Here is a 19,863-nt window from a genome sequence, read left to right as displayed (position 1 = left end):
TTATTCACAATTTTATAGGAAATTCAGGAGAGAAAAACCCCATCTTCTCAGCATGCATGTGATTTTGGTAAAATGATAATGTACAGATTTGTGAGCAAGGCAGAAGATTTTGATATAAGCCACAGAAAGCAACAAGTCTTTTTCTATATAATTGTCTTGTTATTTCTGTATTCTTCTTGGCTTCAGTGATCTGTGTTCTTATTCCCAGGATTTTTTTAAAGTTGCAACAACTAAACCTCATAAACTTGAAGTTGCATCAGATTTTAATACTTATACAAGATCTGAGTTTTCAAGCAGAACTTGAAGCCATGAAACACAAACACCAGGAGCTCTGGCCTTCTAGTGTTTTAAATCTTCTTAACTACAATCTCTTAAAAAGCTGGATTCGTTCAGCTGGGACGCAGCCTTCAGGCAAACAGTCAGACAATGAGGCATACAGGTTACTACTGTCTTTGCTCCAAGTTTAAGATTTTGATGATTTCCAAAGTCTAATAGTGATAACAATACTGCATCACTAAATAAAATCTTATTTAGAAGGTCCTTTCCCTCTAAAGAAAAAGGTTAACTTACTGTTGCAGGGACACTACTCTCATCAACTAAAGTGACAAATGGTGTGTCCTCAGAAGACTTTGCGTGATGCTGAAATTGTAGCAATGTAGACACTCTGAAAGGGATAAACTTGACAAATCAAATTCTGCCTTAGATTTTAACAATGTATTTTACAGGTAGTTACTTAATTTATCTTTGATTTCAAAAACAGAAGGAAGATTAAAGAAGGTGCTGTTTGAAACTGAGAACAATATAGCACATATTTTGACGTCCTGTTGAAATTGGATTAAAGTTGTTTAAAAGTATTTTCAGGTGAATGAACCTAGTGCTTAGGGCAAGTAAGTTACACTAAGATATGTAAAAAGAAATTTCGTACATAAATATGGCATTATATTTGGTAGGGTTTGTGTTAAAATTTATGAGTTTAGATCTTGTGGAAAGTACAGCCCTTCTGCAAAGTTAACAAAATGGATGGAAATGTAGTGGCCAAATGCCAAATAACATGCACTACATTAATGTAATTCTAAGGCTAAAAACGTTTTATTTAAATCAGAACTTGTGTATCAGAAAATTTGTGTAGCCCTTGTATGTTTCTTCTTTCATCAGTGAGAATCCATTACAATTCATGTATGTGAGTAGTGAGTAGTTCTTCAGGTGGTTTGTTTTTATAACCAGTTTGTACTCTGAAATTTGAGTTGCTTAATAAGAGGTATTTAGTAAGGATCCTACAGTCAAATCATTAATTTTAATTCCTGTAACTTTAAGACAATACAGAATAAACACTATTTTGATGCAATGTTCTTGAATTCTTTGAAAAGAGCACTCCTTTAGCTCTGTGCTGCACAAATGACAATGGATTTCCTCTTGCTCTTTTTTTGTTCTGTAGTGTAATGTTATTTAAAAAACAAAAGGTTCAGTTGCATTTAGGTCAGTTATTAAAATACTGTTGGTCATTTCCTTTGACAGAACATTTCTATTGTGTTGTACCAATGTCATTAGGAGGAAAGGTTATTCCCACTTGTCTGGCTGATATCAATACATACTGGCATATTACATCCTCTGGCTTTCTGGAAATGTTTTATTTGAGCAGCAGCTTGGGAACAGGAAATTTAAGGTTATAGGCAGTCTGGTTTCAGGCTGCATGGTAGAAAATGTGTTTCCTAGAAGATGCTGTCTACCTGACAGATTTTCTCTAGTATTTTGTAGAATTGGATACGCTTAAATAGATTCAAGTTGCAAACAAATTTTTACCAGCTGTAGGTAGCAGACAAGGTAGAACAAGGTTTTCAGTCGCTCTGTAGTATTTGAGGAACTTATATGAATTGCATTAGAGTATCACCAATTGACCAATTCTTCTGGAATAGAGTTTACGTTTTAAGGTTTTACTATGATAATATTACCATTTTGTAAGTGTTCCTACTGTCTAGAAGGAGGAGAAAACGGTACTTTTACATCAAGCCGTGATCAAATGTGAAATCTGTGACACTGGAGTAACTTTTAAAGGCAGAGGTTCAAGAATGCAGAGCAGCCCTTTTGACCAGAATCAGAGTGAGCAGGAAAATAGGAATACAGTTCAATCCTGTAGCTGTTCATGTGTGTAAAACACAGCAATACATACTTCCTGTTGCTTTCACTGACAAATTTGACTTGTATATTTCAAGTGATGATGCTGAAAATGACAAATTCATTTTGGTAAGACCTTAAAATATATTACTTAAGTGGGAAAAAAGTATAAAATTGTGGAAAGAGAAACACTTGAAATATTGAGCCATCATACACATATACTGAAGTCTTTATAAAACTATTCCATAGGGACATATCCAAAGTAATCAGAAATAATAAAAGTTATAAGCCTTTTTAATGGAAATAGCCATCTTAGTTAGAGATCAGGCTACAAGTAAATTTCATTGTAGAGCTGAAGCGTGGTGCCTGATGAGTAACTGATTAAACTTTCTATCTGCCTTTGCAGGGTATCAGGGGTATCAGAAGATAAAATTTATACACAAACTCATTTGTTTCTTTTCAGGCCAGAGCTCTGGAGTCTCACCTTGCTAAGATCCTTGCTGAGATCCTTGAGCTTTTTGTGAACCTCTTAATAAAGCTAAAACTAGCTGAGGTTGGAAGGAGCCTTTAGATAGAGATCATTAGCCCAGCTGCTCTGCCTGGGCAGGATCAGACAGATGAGGCTGTCCAGGTCCTTGTCCAATCAGGTTTTGAGTATCTCTAAGGACAGAGACTCAAAAACTTCTCTGTGGAACTCATTCACTTGTGTTTATTACTTGTATTTATTACTTTTGGTGTTACACAAAATATGAATTTGTTTATGAAATATCTGCAACTTAAAAGAAGAAGTAACATGGCATCTAACTATACTGAATACAAATATGGATAAGTAATTTTATGAAGCGACTGTATTACTACATCACTTAGTTGTAAAATATAGATACCTGTGCTAGTTCTGAGTTTCTTAATGTCAACTGTACAATTCATGCAATTTAAAATTCTGTTGCAGCTAGTTAATTGTCAAATGTCTGTGTGATATACAGCCTTCTTGTACCTAAATGGGCCCTCAAGAGAGCTGAAAGGGGAGCTTTTATAAGAGCATGGAGTGGTGGGAGAAAGGGTAATGGCTTTAAATTGAAATAGGGCAAATTAAAATTAGATATAAAGAAGAAATTATTTACTGAGGGTGGTGAGGCATTGGAACAGGTTGCACAGAGAAGCTGTTGATACCCCATCCTTGGAAGTATCAAAGGCCAGGTTAGAAGGTGCTTTGAGCACCCTGGTCTAGTGGGAGGTGTCCCTCCCCTGAACTACATGATCTTTAAGAGCCCTCCCCAAACCATTCCATGATTCTATGAAATGCAGATTGATTTTACTTATACTCAAAGCTCACCAAAAGCCACATGATTGTGTTAACATGCTCTGAGGTGGTATCAATAAAACTGCTTGAAGATCCAAGTGCAAAGCATATGAGTACCTAAGTACTTTCAATCAGTGCTCTTTCATGTCCTAACAGCATGGAATACAGGGTGAGAGTCCCCCTTTGCCTTTCACATAGGTCCTTTTTTGGTCAGCTAGATGTAGGCATGTAACATTGGTCACATTAGGTATGGTTTGTAACACCAAATACTTCCTGAATAAAACTTAACTGTGCATAGAAGACTGATCTAAGCCAATTATAGGAGTGGTAACATCACTACTGTGCTACTGACAGTTATCTTAACTGTATTATCATTTTTATTTCTGTTAGCTATTTGTTGAAATACAGTGAACCTGTAATAAAAATTTCTGCCAGCATATTAAAGAGACTTCTGTATATGGATGACATTTGTGTCAAGGGGATGAGTCAAGGTAATTCAAGTGAAGAGGCAGTTAAGGAGAAATAAATCACAAGGTTGAGGCAAGAGAAGAGAACCCATTTGCTCTACCACTGGTAATGTAGCCACTGTTTGAGATAATGAAGCAGAGCAGTTTCTGTGGTTGGTGTTAATTTGCCCTATTCACTTGGTTGACTGCCTTTGGAATCCATTACTGTGCAAGGTTGTACTTGTGTGTTGCATATCAGTTTTAATTTAATTCAAACTTTTCCAGTTCTCAGATGCAATGGTACAATTTTAGGAAAGAATAGAATGGTCATTTGGACCCACATAAGCCTGGTACTAACCCTTTTATCAGTTTTATGGTAGGTCTCCTATTTGTCAATAAGCTTCTGCTGTTCTACCTGGCTGTCTTCCAAAGCATGGTAGAGTCTTTGTATTTGATTATTGTAGTTAACTTTGTCATAAAGGTTCCACATGCATACGTGCCTCTGGTATCAGTATGGAAGGGGGATTGCTTGTCTTTTATTGGTGTCAACAATTTTGGGTTTTGTTCTTTTCTAATCAACAGAATTTAGCTTCCTGGAATCCTTCAAATCCAGAATGCCTGCTGCTTGTTGTGAAAGAGCTTGTGCAGCAGTATCATCAATTTCAGTGCAGCCGATTACGGGAGAGTTCTCGTCTCATGTTTGAGTATCAGACTTTACTTGAAGAGCCCCAGTATGGAGAAAACATGGAAATCTATGCTGGCAAAAAAAACAACTGGGTAAGCTCTTATTACATCTAAGATGCTTTTAACAAATACAACTCTTGCTTGGGAAAACGTAAGTTCTTTCTGTGGGTCTCCATGCTTGCTGTTTCTGATGGAGAAAACTATTTGACTTCAGCTCATTTTCTATATTCCTTGTTTGGGATGTTGCTGTATTCCATTACGTTGGTTGAACCAGATTTCCAGGTGAGAACTGGCTTTGAACCTGATGTTCATTTGTCTGGGTTATAAGTGAAAACGTTGAAACTGTTGAAAAGCCTGTGCTGTGTTTAGAGGGCACAGTACAACATCAGTGTGGAAGTTTGAGTTCGCTTTGAAGATTTGAGAGGCAGAATAACAGTGTTGGTATGACAGCCTGCTATGGGGTAGGAAGTATTAGGGTGTGTTTCCACATTATGGTTGAGTTGCTTCAATTGGTAGCTGCAGCTGCCAGTATCTCTCTTGCACTTGTCTGAGCTGAGATGTTGCGGGAGAGGAGAGGAAAAACTAACCCAACTAATTTTCTGCAAGAGGAGGCAAGATGGGCTAGAGCAGTGACTTTGTAGGGCCATGCTTTCATAGGACAGTCAGACATTAAACTGGCTTATCTGCTTCCTGAAGTTATATCCCATGTTCCCACATGGGAGATGTACCATTCTGCATGGAAGCACTCTGTGTATAGATCTCTAAGATGTGGCCATTGGCAATGAAGGCATTTTGGTTACTGTGTGAATTGACATTTTTTGAAAATTGATCTCTGCCACAGAGTAAGCGCTGCAAAAATCAGGTTTTTTCTGCTGGTAATATATTTTTCTTGGTAAGTTTGGAGTAAGAGATGTCAGGAATATCTAATGGTGTTTATGAAGGACTTGTTTCCCCCTTGCTTTCAGAAATAGCATACTTTTAAGATAAACTGGCCTTCAGAAGCTGTATCTTCTGAAACCGGTGCAGTCTGAAAATTGATGAAAATTCAGTACTCCTATTATCAAGGCTAGACTTCAACTTTTTATCACTTCAATCATCTTTAAGTTACAGGTGATTCAAGGATGTTTACAGCTCACGCATTCATCTGTTTGGTTTTTTTTCTTTAGGCAAGTCATTTAGGCTGTTTTTATTTGAACCCAGATTTAATTTTCTTCATCAAAGAAATTCAGACCTCTTTAGTGTTTATAGATCACAATATTTGATTGAAATAAACTTAGTCACAGATGTTATTGTCCATAGCTTGCATCCCAAACAACTTGCTATAGCTCTAAATTTCATAGACTGGTTTATTGAAGTGCAGAAGACTTTCTGAACTGTACTGAAATTTTATCGAGCCTTTTCTCTGTCTTTGGTAACTGAATAAAGAACTTTCTTTTCTTTAAATGCTTTTTAAATTAAAAACATTCCAATAAAATAAATGTTAAATACATCTTGAGTCAAATCCATTTCATATAGCAGAGCTATAGATTTTTCTATAGCATGTGCTTTTTTCCAAGTCTTTATTCTCTGTCAAGAAGACTCTTGAGAGTTTTGAAGATTCTGCGAGCTTGGTATATGTGACAGAGGCTTGTTTACTAGTGTCCTAACACAAAACTGTGAAACTACCTTATGTAGTTCTCTTTACTGTCCTTTGCAACTTCTTGTTTTGTTAGCCTCAAGGATCAGCTAAATAGGACTGTTTTTCCAGAAAGCAGGAGGTAAATGGCCTTTTATCTTCTCAAGTCATTGAAATTCATGTTGCTGCTCTCTCTCAGGAAACAATAGTAGTTCAGCAGATTTCTGAAATAATCAAGTATGAGCCTTGCACAGTGTTATGAAAGCAATCATCTTAGGTGCATGAATTAAAAATACTTTGAAGAGAATGCCTGAATTCAACACGCTGACCCAGAATGGAACAGAAATTTGCTCTTATACATTTGTTCCACTACCTCCAGTGCAAGTTTCCAAGATATGTTACAAATCAACAAACTATTATCTAGCTTAGTAGCTTCTTGTTGGAAGAATACCAGCAGATGCAGGAGCCCATTAAATACCCAATCCCTCAGGGCTGGGGCCAGAAATTCATCTGTCTTCACTTGATGCCTGTATCCAGCTGGTTTGGGCAGGGGAGATGAGCACCATGGACAGGGGCTGCTCCCTGTCCAGCCAGAACATCTTTGGAAGTATTAGTTTGCAAAATAATCTTGATGGAATGATAGGAAAGATCTAGACTTTTTTGAGTAACTGATGATCAGAGCAGCATTGATCAGAGGTCATTCATATGCTCAGTGGCCACCCCAGTTCATCAGACTTGGTATTACACCAAAAATAATTTTCTGGATTTTATGGCAAATGTTGTATGGCATTTTTTGAAAGTCCAGAGGAGAAACATTATCTGTAATATCTATTTCACTCTGGATAAGAAGTGAGGACCCTGACCATCATCACAGCAGTCTTTATGTTAAATGTGTGCATGAAGTTCTTGGTTTTTCTGCATACATCAGTAATACAGCATCAGGAAGTTGGTACCTCTCCTCACAAGAGGTGTAATCAGGAAAGGTTTCACAGCTGGACTTTAGTGTACGCTCACTTTTTGTTGCATAGTGTTTCTGTGAGTAATTACTTTGCCTATTTTGTGTGACTACCAGTGACAAATTTTAAGGGCAATTCTTAGCTAGCTGGCATAAGGGTGAATTACAGTCCAGTGTCACACAAATCCTTTTGGCAAATGATACAACTGGAAAGGTGCCATTAGGAACATTTCAGTTCCATTCCAGATCTTCTTTTTTCTTGTTTAGTGACTTAAAGGTAGAATGAGGTATCTGTAGTTCATGCTTGGTAGATTACTCAGAACCAGATTGGCACTGACAAATTGGTTAGCTTGTCTCAAATTATCCCAGTTTTTGTAATTAATTGCCTAAAATCAATGTTTAGCACTTTACTTACTGCTAATTCAATATACCTAACAAATATAGCTGCTGTGTGGCTACTATACTGAACTAAAAAAATAGAGATAACAAAAAATTAACATGGAGGAAATCAGGCAAGCATTTGTTTTTAAAAAACAGCTAACTTCATTGCTTTATAACCAGGTGGACAAAGTCTGGTTTTAAGGAAGTGTATGAAACAGGGAGGAAATCCTTTCCATTTCCTTCACATACCCTTTATACGTAAAAAAGAGCAATGTGTATGGGACGCTTGGCAAATTTTCAGTAAACGGTTGTCTAGGTGTTTAGAGTTACATAATTCTGAAGACAAATTATTTAAAATCTTCTACTTGAACTCTTTTCCTCTTACTTTATTCAGATGACACTTTTGATATGTGCTCACCTTTCAAAACACAAATTCTTTTACATATATCTGCAGTTTTTTGTAAAGATGCCTCTGTTTTATCTATACGTTCTTATCAATTTGTCATGTTTTTAGCTTTGCTTTCAGACTCTTTGCAGGTCTTGCCAGACCTTTGTCCGGAAATGAGTACAGCCAAGATACATCTATATTTAGGGTGTAACAAAATATAGTCTGATTTTTTGTCATGCACATTGTTTTAATCTACTTTTTGCTGTTGACTTACTGGCAATGAGGGTTAATGTTTTTTGAGGTGTTTTTTCATATGACACCTGTGAAATCTGTAATTTTTTTTTTCGTCTCCAGTACTTCTATTCAGCAATTTTGTTTTAAATCTCAACCCTTCTCTTTGGTATGAGCTCTTACACGTTTTTCTGGATAGCACTTAATCTTCAGAATGTTTGTGGTTCTCTTTTAGCTACCAGGTCTCATTAGTGTTACCTTTTTTCCACAGACCGGAGAATTCTCGGCTCGCTTCCTCTTGAAGTTGCCTGTTGATTTCAGCAATATTCCTACATACCTTCTTAAGGTAAAATAACTGTCTAAGTTGACAGTATTTGTGAGAGAGTATGAATTATTCCAATCTCCTTAGTAATTATTTTGACTTTCCTGCCTTCCTGCTCTCCAAGAATTTGAAAGTTCACCATTTCTAAATCTAATTGAATCACATTGTTGGAAGGTGATGTTGGACATGCTGTTGTTTTGTGTGCTACTTTAGTGGCATCTTTTATATGAGTCTGTGGAATTTCATGACATGTCAGTGTTGGAATTTTTAATGAACAGTCTCAATTGTACCAATAGTCTTGATAGTAGAAGCAGAAAAGCAAACTAAATATACCATTTCTTAACAGGGAATGAAAGCAAATTCTGGTTACTTGAACTGAAAGCTTCAGTGATTACTTCATTGTTCACAATGAACAGAAATTTAACCTGATACTTTTGAAAGTCATACTGTAGAGTATTTTTGCAAATTGGGATGAAAAAGCATTTATTTCTTTGCTAAGAGGAGAAATAAAACCAGGAAAAGCAATTTGTGACAAACTGCCACCATGGAAGAATTTGAAATGAGTGTTTTTACAGCACGGGGACAGTCTCTCTTTGGAGCAGCTACTGTGGAAGCCCATCATAAGGTCAATGTTACTATATTTAGAGAATGCAGTGAGAGCTGGTTTTTCTGTCTATCATGACTGTCAGAATGAAGTGTCAGAACTTCCACTGCAGACAAGGTTTGAGTCAGTTGATGTTGCCACCACTCATCTTTCCTTTAAACTGTGTGTCTGCCTTCTTTTAAATATTTGGAAATAGGAATAGCTACTTAATCTTTAAAAACTAATGTGTTGAGAGGAAATTGTCAGTGTGGATTCCATTACCTCCTCTTCGTCTTATTGTTAGAACTGTCTTCAACTATTGTTAAATCACAGTTGCAAGTGTGAGTCTTCAGTGTTTCACCAAGATGCCTCAAGCTACAAACCATGAAAGTAAAGGCAGGCACAACTGTAATCTTGACTGAAATTTTTGGTTGCAGTTTGAGATTGGAACCCTATGATCTTTCTAGCTTCTGTAGTTTTTATGTTTGAGTAAGGAGCTGCTTCTTGAGAGCATGCAGATACTTTCAGTAGCAGTTCTTCTCCCAGCTGCTGTCTTCAGTTGGGCTTTTCTTCTCACTTGATGGGAATGTTTCTGATCAGATGTAAGAGGGTTGGCTACAGCCTTTTCTGGAAGGTTGGTGTTAAGTAGGACACAGCAACAGTTCACCTAGACTGCAAGCTAGGTGTGATTTGCTTCGGAAAGACTCTGGAAAAAAGAAGACTGAGAACGTATAATGTGAACTGTGCTGTCTGCTCCTGCCAGAACTCACAAGTGCTGTATTTCTCAGCATCAATTTTAAATAAGTCAAGACAATTTCAGGACAAGTGCAGGAATATGTTGAATAGCTTCAGTTGCAGGGCTGTCTTGCACCTTTGTGTTCAGTTTCTGGGAAGCCTTGCAGGCTGGAAGGTGGCATATGACTTATGTACCTGTCATCATGTAGGAACACCATGATAGAACCTGCAGTTGTTTCTGAAGAGTAATGTTTTAATGCATGACAGCATATTCCTCCTTACTGTAATTCCCAATCACGTTCACTAAATATCTTCTCTAGACAAGGTTCATATACTGTGGATAAATCATTAGTGCTCCACAAGTCTCCTCCTGGAGCTTTGTTCATCCTGAGTACTGAGTGATTCATTAGTCTGAAGGAAAGCATGTGTTTATTTTGCATGCATATGTAATGTGAGGTGAAGAGACACACAGAGCAGGTAGCAGAATCAAAGTTTCCCAGTCTGCCTTTATTTTGATATTTCAGAAGTCTTAATGTCTTAGCTTTGGGGTTTTAAAATTAATGTGGTTTTGTATGTTATAGCCTGGATTTTTACAGCAGCGGATCCTTCTTGATGGGCAATGTACTTGTGAAGTCCATCGTTTTCTCGATCAGGCTTCTACAGTGCAAGCTGGCAAGTTAACTATCTGTAGTAGGAAAGTGACATGTAGTCTGGCTGAGTAGCCACAGGAGAAGAAATACTGTTTTATTCCAGAAGTATTTATTGACAGTAGAAAAATGGTTTGATTTAGGCTCCAGCATAGGTTATGACAGAGTGTGCTTTGTAGCAGGCAGGATCTTATATACCCCGTGCTGCCTTTAGCTTCCTGTATGTACTCTGAGCTAGATGAATGTCATCTCTTGTGACAGCAAAATAGACAACATGAAAGGAGGTAGAATCAGGACTACTCTGTTATGATATAAATAATTGCACTCTGACTACTCCAAATTAGTAAAGGAGCTATTAAACAAAAAAGAGATTTTTTTTAAGCTGTCCATGTCTTTTTTTTTTTTGGATGAGATTTTTGACATAAATAGACCTCCAATATATTGCAATAAAATAGTTTATTTTCATCATGGCTGCCAGTTATGCTGGTTTCAATGCTACCTGCTGCCTGCTGGATTATGGTACATGATTGATCGAGCTTTTATTGATGCAGTGGAAATAATTGTTAATATATTACCCTGAAAGGTGGAAGAGCAATCAGCAATTGAAGGCTGTTAGTGTATTAACAGCTTAATGTTTTACTGCAGAATTTAATGTGTTCGAAATATGTTCTAATCTGTAGGCAATTGTATAGTGTGCAGTAGCTTCTCTGTCATGATTTGCAAAGTTCAAACCTGTTGTGCTTTCTCTGACTTTTTTTTTTATGTTTAACATGTGTTAACTTGGTTTTTTTATGTTTTACTTGTGTTAAAATCTGGTGAAATATTAAAGACCATTATTTTTGCCTAATCAATCACTCCTAGTATCCCAGTGATTTCTAATGCTCTTCTGAAGTTTTTATGGATGTCAGTAGGTAATCACACTACAGGCATGACAGTAAAACTTTGTATCATAAGCCAGTACTCAGGTTTGATGATGTAAGCTGTGAGATCAGTATGCAGTGTTACAAAATCTTTGGGGTTGTTGAGAATACACTCTGGAATCATAAGATGTTACTCTGTCAACTTCATACTGATTGTAGTGAGAGTACTTTTCCTATAAAGAATAAAAGTTTGGAGGTATAGCATAAGTTGGATTGTTACAGACTGGAGAGGCAAATTTGCCAGGTTATTTCAAAAGTATTTGTGGCACTAAATTTAAAATTGGGTTCCAATGTGTGTACATTTAAAGTAAAATATATATTTGAAAGACTGAGGATAGTTTAAAGGGCAATGCAGAGTACACTGTTTCTTCCTTTGAATTCTAAAATTGTAGCAAAATTTGTTCAGTTATTCTAGTAAAATTTCTTCAGATTTTATTTAGTTGGAAACATAATACCTGTTATAATGCCTGCAGCAGATAAATCTCTCTTCATAACTTCTCTTGCCATATTCCTTTACATTTGAAAGAAAAAGCATCATTGTGTATTTTCTATGCTAAAGAGCTGTTCTAAACGAAATGTTGGCTTACACTTAAAAAGCACATTCATTATTTTTTCTTTTAGAAAGCTATACTTTAATGCAAAGGTTTTAATTGAATGTGGACCTTTGTATCCACTTTCAAATGGTTTTCTTATGCAAATCCAGTTGATATAAGTGAAAACTTTGTGTTGAAACAGCCGCAGAATCAAGCTGATGGCTCAAACTACTGCAAAGTTTATTGTGATAAATATTTCATTAAGGTTCTCTTATTTGAAAAGAATGAGGCTTTGGCTCAAGAAAATCCTTGTATACTTTTCCTTTGCTTTTTTTTGCAGTTGGATTTTTAATCAGCATGTTCGTTTTGAATTAAATTATTTTTGTTAGTTGTAGTATTTTTCATTTTCTCCACAATATTTTATAAAGGGAGGTATTCACCGTATATACTCGCTTTGGGAGTCAGACTCTAGTTTGCATTTTTACCTCATTACAGATACTGTGTATGCCACAGTAATAAAATAGGTAATAGGCTCAACATCTAAAATACCTCTTTCAAATTTTCATAGAATTTTTTTAGGTTAGAAAAGACTTTTAAGATCATGAAGTCGAACTGTTAACCCAGCACTGCCAAGTCCACGATAACCCGATGCCCATCCCTAAGTGCCCCATCTACACATCAAATGAACATTTCCAGAGGTGGTGACTCCACCACTTCTCTGGGCAGCCAGTTCCAGTGCCTGATCACTCTTTCTGTGAAGAAATTTTTCCTGATATCAAATCTAAACCTCCACTGGTGCAACTTGAGGCCATTTCCTCCTTCTCCTGTTACTTTTACCTGGGAAAAGAGGCTGGGCCCCACCTCATTACAACCTCCTTTCAGGTGTTTGTAGAGAGAGATAAGGGCCCTCCTTGAGCCTCTAATTGTCCAGCCTAAACAACCCCAGATGACTTGTCCATCATCACAAGCCTTGTGGTCCATTGGTCTTCTCTGGGCACGTTCCAACACCTCAATGTCCTTCTTGTAGTGGGAGGTCCAGAGCTGGACACAGCACCTGAGGTGTGGCCTCACCAGTGCTCAGTACAAGGGCATGGTCACTGCCTTGGCCACACTATTGCTGATACAAGGCAGGATGCTATGGACCTTCTTGGCTACCTAGGTGCATTCATTCTGTGTAGTTTTGTTTCTTTCTTGGTGGTTTTCGTCAGCTAGTGGCACATATGTAATCATAATGACAAATCATTAAAAACTTCCAGCTCAGTCATTTACAAATGGTACTTGTTTATGTGACTGTAGGATGCTTGCACAGTATCAGTGGGTTTCAGAGTGTGTTGCCAGTGATGCTGTTAAAAACAAGACATTTAGGTATTTCTCTTCTTATTTCCGTGGGGGTTTTTAATGTTTCGATTACGTAAGATGTTCCCTGATTACACCACCTTCTTGTATGTATCTTTTAAGGTACTCATTTCCTATGTGTATGTACCTGCTTGTTGTAGTCTAGTGAATAGCTAATATCAGGACTAATTTAGCTATGATGCTGTGACCAGCAGCCTTCCAATAATTTGTCAGTATTGGCAACACAGACCTGTTTCTTTACATGCTTTTTTTTTTTGTGATGACCATTGTATTTTGTGCTGATCTTTTAGAACTGAAATAAATAACAGACGTTGTCTAGACACATTGCCAGGGGCCAAACAGTTGTGTGTAAGACTGTCAATGGAAGAGGTTTATCCTCAAGTTCAAATTGAAAGATAAGAACATATTTGTGTTTCTTTCCTTAGTCTGATTTCATCATTTGGAAGTCTCTTAAAAGACTTCACTGCAACTTTTGTTTACAATGTAGACCAAATTCCAGGTACTGTGAAAAGGCTGCAATACTTGTCTATGTTTGAGTAATTAACTGTAGTACAGAACAAACAAAAATGTAATATGCAGGGTCAAATGAGATTTTTTCCAGGCCAATTTCTTTTCTGTTGTGCTTTAGCAGTTTGATTTCTTTGACAGCATTTAAGGTTTGTGTTAAATTGCTGCAAATACCAAAACACAAATGCACTTGTGTGAAGTTCTAATGCTGTTTCAAAAACCTGAGCTAAATATTCTGAAAAAGAATATTTTATTTTGCTTTTAAGCTTCATTGATTTTGTTTGTAGCTGACTAAAACCTGATGTGTAGTGTGTTGAGATCACAACAGTGACAAGAATGATGTGGAGCTCAGATCTGACTTGATCTTTTTGCACTAGACTGTTTTAGTCTGTGCCAGGCAGCTACCTCTCAAAACAGTGTAGAATGTTATGCAGCATATTCTATTTGACTACCTTCCAAAGCATATTTATGTTGCATTGGATAGAATGCAATGCATGCCATATGAAGCTGGTCAGGTCTGTGGTGCCTGGTGTCATTTTACCTGTTTTACCAATAGAAAAACTGGAAGTTTATAAGACTGACAGATAATCCTGAAATAAAATGTAGTCCTCATAATTCACAATAATCTGATCATGCTTTACATAGAGATCTTTTGGACTAATTTAGATTGCTCCTAATATTATACTACTTAAGACTTTGTGACAAAGGCACAAAGTTAACTTCCTGAATTTCATTCCATAAAGTATTCCTTATCTTGAGATGTATGCAAGCATTTGGAGCAAATAGTTTGTTTTAAAAGTAGTTGACAGTATGATATTCAGTAGATTGATTACTATACCAGCATTAACTTATTTAAACAGAATAATGGATCATCAAAGATTGTCTGGGCTTCTTCTGTTAGTAAAGGCAAACTTTATAACATGCAATTATAATGAGCCACTGAGATTTTAGATTAGAAATGGGTCTCTGCAAGTTAGTACTGGCAGTATTTGAAACAGTAGGATTTGTAGCTTCTTTTCTGAAGACAGTAAATTGCATGATCTGGAGGCTGGGAAAATAAATGTAAGCTGTGTTTGCAGAAGACATTTATCGGTGTAGGTGTCATTGATGCTTGTCTCTTATAGAGTCTTTCATTTTAGCCTGGCCCAGTAATCTGCAGTTTATTTTTGCTGTCCATGTTTTCCATTGAAACAAACAACAAAGTACCAGTGAGGGAGTGCTCCTTTAGCTCGATGTGTTGGCCATTGTCAGAGTAGCAGCCCAGTGCCAGAAGCAGGCAAACTCGAGCTGCTGGGCCTTACTTGTTCACTGAGGCCAAAAATAACATGAGGAGGGGAAAAAAAAATGTCTTCATGTCATGAAATTGTGAAATCAGAAAATTTTTTTTGGTGCTGAAATATTTTAAGTGTCTAGTTTTTCATTAAAGCTTAAAAAACATAAGATCTGTCAGCTGCAAATGTTCGGGGATTTTGTTTTGGTTTTTTTTTTAATTTGCAAGATGCTTCACTTGTCACTGTAGGTGAAAGTGTGTAAGATCTTTCATATTCCACTGTATTGTGCTTCTTGGCTGGTCATACCATTGTAGTCGTATTATTGACCTCAGAATAGGTCACCTCTTGTTTTGTCACAGAATCTACTGATTCTGGTATTGGAGAGCTAAGAGTAAAGTGATAACTGCTTTAGTTCAGTGAAGCTGCAGAAATACTTACAATCACTATGATTTAATTAGTCATCCTTTCATGATTTTGTTCTTAATGTCTTTTGCCCACAAACCAAGGGGAGCAAATGTGTAAAAAAGTGTACTTCATGATCAAATTGTGTTACATTTGAATTGTGGGGAAAAAAATCCCTTCGTTCTCACTAAATTTATTAGTACAGCTTTTCCAGAACAAGATGAGTTGTTTGTAGCATCTAGTGACTAAAACCACATAAAATATGTTAGTGTCAGGAGCACCTTAAGCTCCGTATGCTGAAAGCCAAAAGCAATTTTTTAAAATCAGCATTTTCTGTAATTTATTGGAAGATTTTGCTAATAAGATCTGTCAACTGGAACAGCTCATTCTGCACAGCTGATGATTTTTATAGGTTATGATCTTAATATGAATCATAGTCTCCAATCAACTGTATTTCTGATGACAGTTCTTTTATTTTTAAACATTTTATTTTTATAATGCAATAGTAAAGGAAAGAACCACCACATCTACTGATAAATCTTACAATATTAATCTCAATTTCTGTGAATTCCCCTCAAATTTGGTAGAACTTCTAATTTGCTATTTAGATATGACTAGAGATAGGGGGATTTTCATTAATTTTCTTTAAAAAATTAAGAAAAATAAGTTAAAAAGAGCAGCTTTTGAAAGCCTTTTTGCATCTGGTGGGAAAGTTTATAGACATGTTATGTTGCGTGACTTGGTTCAGATTTACTGCCTTGTTAGGGCTTGTAATTTGTACTATTTCTTTACATTTGCATTTTATGTATTGCATAGGAAGAATGGAATTCAATAGCCATAAAAATAATTGCAGTTATTACATAATGATGGTGCTTGTTTTATCTGTCGTGGTCCGCCCATACTATGTAGAACAAGCAATGTACAGTGGTCTTAAAGTGGGAAGTGGATCTTGGAAATAGATATTTTTAAAACTCTTGCATTTGTTCTACACTGCTGTTTCTTGAAGAAAAAAATACTGAGAAGTTGTTGAACATATAATTTGAAGGTAGCAAATCTGTAAAACTCATGAACCAACAAATCTGTATTTGCATATACATAGGTGCATAAAGCACTTTGGTAGGATTTTCTGAAGGATGTTTCCATGCTGAGCCCACAGCCCCTGTTAGTACCCCTAGTACTGGGGCTCTTTCTAAGGCTTCAGATCAGGGCTTAAATCCTACAGCACCTCATATATTGAGATTTTAATGTAAATTTTGTTTATAAAAGTGCCAGTTGCTGTTACAAGGACTGAGTTGGTTTAATGTTCTGGGGTTCTTTTGTTCTAGCTTTCAGCTTAGTAGACTATGTCTTCTTAAGAGAGAATAGTATTAACATGAATGTGCATCTGTATGGTGATTTCATATGATTCTTAGTGATGCTTGGTTTGAATGCTGTGATTTGCATTGGTAACTTTTGTTAAATATAAAAAAATCCTTTCATGACTGCAGTCTTAAAAGAAGGTTTCATATGTTTGGGTTTTTTAAAAATATATGTCTGTAAAATAATCATGTAGTGGCATGCTTAATACTACTCACTTTTACTTTGTTTCATGGGTTTAGAGGTTTAAGACAAAAATAAAAAAATAAAAGCTTTAGCATTGAAACAGTTACTCTCAGCAGTAAACATACTGAGGTTGACTGATCCGTCACTTTTATTTTTGTCTAATTGATAGTGGCAATGTCATTAATCATTGTACCATAAAACATAAAGTAAAAACAAAAAAAAAAATATGTTCTACTCTTTTTCTTCTATATTACAAAAAAAAATGCACAGCATTTTGTCTACCAGTTGCTAGCTAATAATGTGCCATTTAAAGCTTTTAATTTCTTTAGTAACTTCTGTTTAGGAAGGTAGTTGCTTGTTTACAGAAGGTCTATGTAGGCATTTTCTGTTTTAGGAGGAGACTTTAAATGAGAAGGCTAAAGGATAGTCTGCCTTGTCCAGCAGCATCTCAGTGAGACAGTGAAAGAACAGCAAGTAAAACTTTGACTTCTTGACTCTCTGTTGCTGTTTTAACAGTTCAGGTGTTCGTGCTAGAACTTGATTGTCTTTCATGTGCTGGGACCTGTAATCTTTGCAAGCAGCACATCCATGGGAGAGAAGGGGCAGCAGGGAGGAGCATTAAATGGTCTCATTGGGAGCAATTAGGTGCACTCCTTAGGCCTTAGCAGGTTACCAGTGCATCAAAATTTGGGCAAAAAGATGTCCATGAATTAAATGTTGGTTTTGAGTTGCATAATCAACTGTCTGGAGTGCACATATAGCACTTTAGTATACCCATATAATACCATAGGAAGTCCTTCTGGTGAAGGAAAATAGGGAAATAGAGTTAAACTGATAATGCTGTTCCATCTCCTGCCATATTTTGTCATTTTAATGACTTGCTTTTGTAGCTGTCTTAAGTAATACACTACTGAAATCTATATGCTTTTAATATATCAGAATGTGTTTATATATTTGGAGATATCAGATATTCTCTGTTTTACTGTAACATCTTTTCCTGTGTAGAAAAATGTTAGACAAATATGACTGATGTCTTGACTGAAACTGATGACTGACTGATGGTATGTAAATAATCAGTGATTCATTTGCAAAACCCTGAGGACAATGTGTTGGTTAACAAAGAATAAACACGCTCATTCCAAATTATTATTCTCATTGTTTAGCATTTATAATGTGTGTCCTAGATAAAATCATTAATTCTATCTCATTTCACCTAGACTCATTACTTTTTCTAAGTAATAAATCTTATTTAATTTTCATTTTACTATTGTTAAGTGATTAGATAAGCTCTTGAAATATAGGTCAAGTTATACCCACGTTCCTATTTTGACATACATGTAGGTATTGTTGCTTTTTCTCCCTACATAGATTAGATGAAATTAGTAACTGATCATCTCACAAGTTCTACTTTAATATATTGTTCACAGGAGTTGTGACATATGATAAAAAAGTCTGTGTTTCAGACAGGACTTGAAACATGATCTAGGTATATACAAATTCAGAGTGGAATTCTGAGCTGTGAGTAGAGGACTTGTCCAAGGCTTTAACCAGAGCAGTGTTCTTCCTCTCCCCTCTCTTTCTATAACCTTCACGACTCATCACAGTTAAAATTAGCAGACATTTAAGTTTGGTTCATGTTGACACACTTTTCTTCGAGGAAAAACAAGCCATGCCTGTCAACAGAAAGAGTTGTGTGATTTCAGAGTTGCTGGAGATTTTTCTCCTAGGCCATTGTTCCACTATTATGGGTTCTTACTGTTGTGCCACTATAACATTCCTTTGTATTCTTGAGTGTCTTAAGGTGATTTTGGACACCTCTTCACATTTGTACAATAACTGTATCTCTGAAGAGACTTAGAACTTCAATTATTCCTTCTTTCTAAAGTTCACAGAATTGAGCTGTGTTCTGCATGAAAGAAAAGCACTGCAACTGTTTCACTTATTAAAAAAAATATTGAAAAGCAAATAAATGGCAGAACAGAGACCAAAGTTCATGCAGTCTGACTTGCAGTCTGTATAAGAAATATTTAAACTAAAATACAATTTTAATTTTATATTCTTAAGGCTGTGTTTAATCTTTGTTTACAAATGGAACACTTACCTTTCTAGGTAGAATGTAGTTCTTTGTGTATCCATTTCATTTTATGCATATCATTTATTTTGACAATGTCAATAAAAGGCTGTTAAAATGGCAGTAATTTCTGGGCTTTGTTTTGTGTAACATTGTTTAACATTGACTGCACTAGAGCTACTGAACAAAAGAGCAGTTTCTCTTGTATTAATATTCTTTTTTACATGGCGACTCAAACTCCCTTTTCAAGTTTTGGGGTTTTTTTAATATAAAATCAGAAATTGTTGGAACTTTATTTCAAGATGTGTAAATTATAGGTGGGTATTACTTGTTTGGTAGAAATAGAAGACTGAGGTGTTAATAATACAGTGCTTTAGGACTGAGTGCTTTATGAGCTCTCCTAAAACAAAAGAAATGTTGGAATGAAATTACCAGAGAGATTCTCTTGATGCAATAGCAAATGTTTCATAAGAAGCTGTGAAACTGAATTTGTAATAAACAAGACTGGCATTTACGACTGTGTTCTTGCAGCATCAGTTTTACTGTATGGCAGCAACTTAATAGCAAAAATATTCTCTTTGTTTCTTTTTTGTTGTTGTTGTTTACCACATGTTGCCAATTCCTTCTTGAAAAGATGTGTGATCAAACTGCAGGCCCGTTTACAGGCCTTCAGGCAATGATAGTATCACATTTAGGAGACTATACCTATTAAAGCAACTTGGAGGCATATATTATTTCTCTGACTCATGTGAGGCAGCATTGCAGCATGCAGAATTACTTTCCCTTGGCTTCTTTATTTATGGATTTTGTGAATATAGCTGAATAAACTTATCCCTCCTGGAAAAATGGTATAGAAAGTTAT

General features: G+C 36.1%; 1 protein-coding gene across 3 annotated transcripts in view; it reads left to right on the top strand.

Moving 5' to 3' along the window:
- Positions 1-19,863, top strand: part of BABAM2 (BRISC and BRCA1 A complex member 2) — a 161,730-nt gene that overhangs the window by 46,045 nt on the left and 95,822 nt on the right. For all 3 annotated transcript variants that reach the window (XM_030945386.1, XM_030945385.1, XM_030945383.1), the window contains exons 5-6: positions 4,441-4,635; positions 8,384-8,458. In XM_030945386.1, the coding sequence (XP_030801246.1) occupies positions 4,441-4,635; positions 8,384-8,458 (270 nt within the window). The remainder of the gene's footprint in view (positions 1-4,440; positions 4,636-8,383; positions 8,459-19,863) is intronic.

This window comes from Camarhynchus parvulus, chromosome 3 (genome assembly GCF_901933205.1).
Source record: "Camarhynchus parvulus chromosome 3, STF_HiC, whole genome shotgun sequence".
Lineage (NCBI taxonomy): Eukaryota > Metazoa > Chordata > Aves > Passeriformes > Thraupidae > Camarhynchus > Camarhynchus parvulus.
This window is presented reverse-complemented; position numbering and strand designations above follow the sequence as displayed.